We start from the raw sequence: 3,377 nt of genomic DNA, 5'->3' as shown, positions 1-3,377 counted from the left end.
CTCCAGCCACTCTCACATTCAAATGCTGCTGTGTTTAAGCAGGCAGGAAATAGTGGTGGGTGTTCAGCACTGTGCAGCCGTTCCCTTGTCTCCCCGTGTAAGTCAATTGCAAGCTGAATAAGGCAAGCTTATCAGATCACAAGGGAAGCATGGAATAGATGGAGCACCAGCTGTGGTGAGGGAGCTGGGTATACTTTACAGCCATCCTTCTGCCTCCTCTTTATACACGGTGATCCTGTCAGAAATGAAATTTAAGACGGAAGAGGAGGCTGTGTTGCTGAGTCTCACTGATGGTAGCTTTCATGACTGGAAAGAGGTGGGGAAAGCTGGAATGTGGTCCTGGAGAGGGGGAGAGTGGCTTTTGGGGAGCGGAACTGACTCTAAACAGGTGCAGAAGTGCCACATTTTCTGCCCTTGAGACTCTGAGTGCTGGGATGGCTTGCTGGGACTTGCTGAGGGCTCAGCATTTTTTAGAGGTGAGGCCACATATTTGGAACCTAAATATGGGTTTACAAAAATAAGTGTAGGCCCCCTTCCTGAGTATGTTGCCTCCTGCTACTACCCAGAAACCCCTCCAAGGAAGCAGACTCACCCGTTATGATGTGATTCTTTTTTTATAGAACCACCTGTTTTTAGCAAGGTGCCGAGCCCTGTGGACACACTTAAAGGCTCAGATGTTATCCTCCAGTGTGAGATAGCAGGGACGCCACCCTTTGAGGTGGCTTGGTTTAAGGACCGGAGGCAGGTCAGAAGCAGCAAGAAGTTCAAGGTGACAGCAAAGCACTCCACTGCCAGTCTTCATATTCTCAATCTGGAATCTCAAGATACTGGAGAATATCAATGCAAAGCTATGAATGAGGTGGGAAGCGACACTTGCACCTGCCCAGTGAAATTCAAAGGTTTGTATGCTAGAGGATCAACAGCATCACTGCCCTCTTTTCTTGATCTCCTGGCTGTCCCTCTTCCAAGCAGGCATGTGCGATTAACCCTCCTCTGCCTCCTTGTTTTTGTCATCAGAACCCCCACGCTTCACCAAGAAGCTGAGTGACACTGCAATCTTCGTTGGGGAGCCAACAACCCTGCAAGCAGTGGTGGAAGGATCCCCACCAATTTCTGTTGTCTGGCTCAAGGACAAGGGTGAAGTTATTAGGGAGAGTGAAAATGTCCAAATGTGGTTTATGGACAACATCGCAACTCTTGAGATTGCCAGAGCAGAGGGAGCTGATGTTGGGAAGTACATCTGCCAGATCAAAAATGATGCTGGCATGCGGGAGTGCTCTGCCTTTTTACAAGTCCTAGGTGGGTATAGACTGCTTCACAGGCTTCTTACAGCTTGCACGATTGCCTCGAACAGCCTTTGTTTTCTGCTCTTATCCTGTGCTCACCAGTCTGCAGGTATATTTCTTGGTGACACACTGACTCTTCCCTTCCTATTTCAGAACCAGCAGTCATCTTAGAGAAGACTGAGCCAATCACAGTAATGGCTGGCAATCCTTTTACCTTGGAGTGCAAGGTAGGAGGAACACCTGAACTTATCACCAAGTGGTACAAAGACGGCAGAGAACTACGGAGCGACCGCAAATACCAAATTACCTTTTTCAACAATATATCCACTTTGAAAGTCTTTTCTGCAGACAGGGGAGACAGGGGCTTGTATACTTTTGAGGTGCACAATGAGGTGGGGGACAGCAGCTGCACTTCTTCAGTTGATGTTTCAGGTCAGCTCTATGTCTTTGTTGTTCACACTTGTCTTTAAAGGAAGCTTTTTTTTTCTCCCCTGAAAAAAAAACCCAACACTTTTCTTTCTACTCTTCTGCTCTGTCCTACTTAGATCGTCTTGTTCCTCCTTCATTCTCAAGAAAACTAAAGGAAACAAATGGGGTGTTGGGATCCTCAGTGCTTCTGGAGTGCAAAGTGTCTGGCACGTCCCCCATATCTGTGGCCTGGTTTCAGGATGGGAATGAGATTGTTAGTGGAGAAAAATATGAAATCTCATTCTTGGATAACATTTGTGCTTTGAAGCTGAATGCGCTGGATGTCACAGATACAGGGCCATATACCTGTGTGGCAGCCAATGTGGCTGGATCTGATGAATGCAGTGCCTTCTTGACTGTACAAGGTCAGTAGAAGGATACAACAGCCCCTTCAACAAAATTCTTCCCTCTTCTCTTCTTTCCCGCTGGTTTCTCACGGTTTCTTATTTTTCTGTTTCTTTTTCTCTCTCCTCCCTCTTTCTCTCTCGCTCTCTTTTTTTTTTTTTTTTTTGACTCAAACCTGCTCCAGTTTTCCTTCCCCACAGAGACTCTCCTATTAACATCTTTCTTTCTCTTTGCTTCTTTGCATGATCCTTAGAACCACCTTCTTTTGTGAAGACACCTGATCCCCAGGAAGTTTTGCCTGGATCAAGTGTGACATTCACCAGCTATATCAAGGGCAGCACTCCCTTCAAAGTGACCTGGTTCCGAGGCATCAGGGAGCTGGTGCCAGACAGCAACTGCTCCATCTCTCTGGATGAGTCTGTGGCACAGCTGCAGCTGTATAACGTGGAACCAGGCCACAGCGGGGACTATGCGTGTGTGGTCACAAACGATGCTGGCAGTGCCTCATGCACAACCCAACTCTTTGTGAAAGGTGTGTTTGTGTGCGTGCCTGTATGCACAGGTATCTCCCTTCAAGTTCTGCCTGCAGTGCTGACACACCTGTCCCTCTCACTATTGATCTATGCCTCCCCACAGAACCTGCAGTCTTTGTGAAGAAATTAAGTGATTTCAGTGTGGAGCAGGGGAAGTCCATTGTGCTGGAAAGCAGCTACATAGGCACCCCTCCCATCTCTATCACCTGGAAAAGAAATGGCATGCCTATTGCTCAGTCTCCACGCTGCAGTGTTACAACTACTGACAAATCTGGCATTCTTGAAATCTTCAATAGCACAAAGAGTGATGAAGGCGAATACACCTGTGAGGTGGCAAATGAGGCAGGTGGGGATGTTTGCCACAGCCTTGTATCCATCTTAGGTATGCATCACCCCTGATCCCCCTGAGGCACCCTGGTGATGCTCTGCCTCTGCTCACCATGCTCTCTTCTTCCCTAGAACCACCCTATTTTGTCACGCACCTGGACCATGTGGAGGTGAAGATTGGCGAACCCTTGATCTTAAAATGCCAGATTGGTGGTGCACCAGAAATCAAGGTGTCCTGGTACAAAGATGACACCAAGCTCAGATCAACACAGGCTTACAAAATGCACTTCAAGAATAATGTGGCAACGCTGGCATTCTCCACCGTGGAGGACAGTGACATTGGAGAATATATCTGCAAAGCAGAAAATAGCGTGGGCTTTGCCACCTCCACAGCTTTGCTTGTTGTTAAAGGTGATAG

General features: G+C 47.6%; 1 protein-coding gene across 1 annotated transcript in view; it reads left to right on the top strand.

Moving 5' to 3' along the window:
* TTN (titin) overlaps positions 1–3,377 on the top strand; it is a gene marked incomplete at its 3' end in the record, with an annotated part of 102,830 nt that overhangs the window by 71,311 nt on the left and 28,142 nt on the right. The window contains exons 76-82 of the mRNA XM_010074370.1: positions 621–899; positions 1,018–1,299; positions 1,440–1,718; positions 1,832–2,119; positions 2,353–2,631; positions 2,736–3,014; positions 3,092–3,370. Of these exons, the coding sequence (XP_010072672.1) occupies positions 621–899; positions 1,018–1,299; positions 1,440–1,718; positions 1,832–2,119; positions 2,353–2,631; positions 2,736–3,014; positions 3,092–3,370 (1,965 nt within the window). The remainder of the gene's footprint in view (positions 1–620; positions 900–1,017; positions 1,300–1,439; positions 1,719–1,831; positions 2,120–2,352; positions 2,632–2,735; positions 3,015–3,091; positions 3,371–3,377) is intronic.

The sequence above is a fragment of the Pterocles gutturalis genome, unplaced genomic scaffold, assembly GCF_000699245.1.
Source record: "Pterocles gutturalis isolate BGI_N339 unplaced genomic scaffold, ASM69924v1 scaffold17022, whole genome shotgun sequence".
NCBI classification, from domain to species: domain Eukaryota; kingdom Metazoa; phylum Chordata; class Aves; order Pterocliformes; family Pteroclidae; genus Pterocles; species Pterocles gutturalis.
Note: the sequence above shows the minus strand (reverse complement) of the source record. Positions and strands in the feature narration are given on the sequence as shown.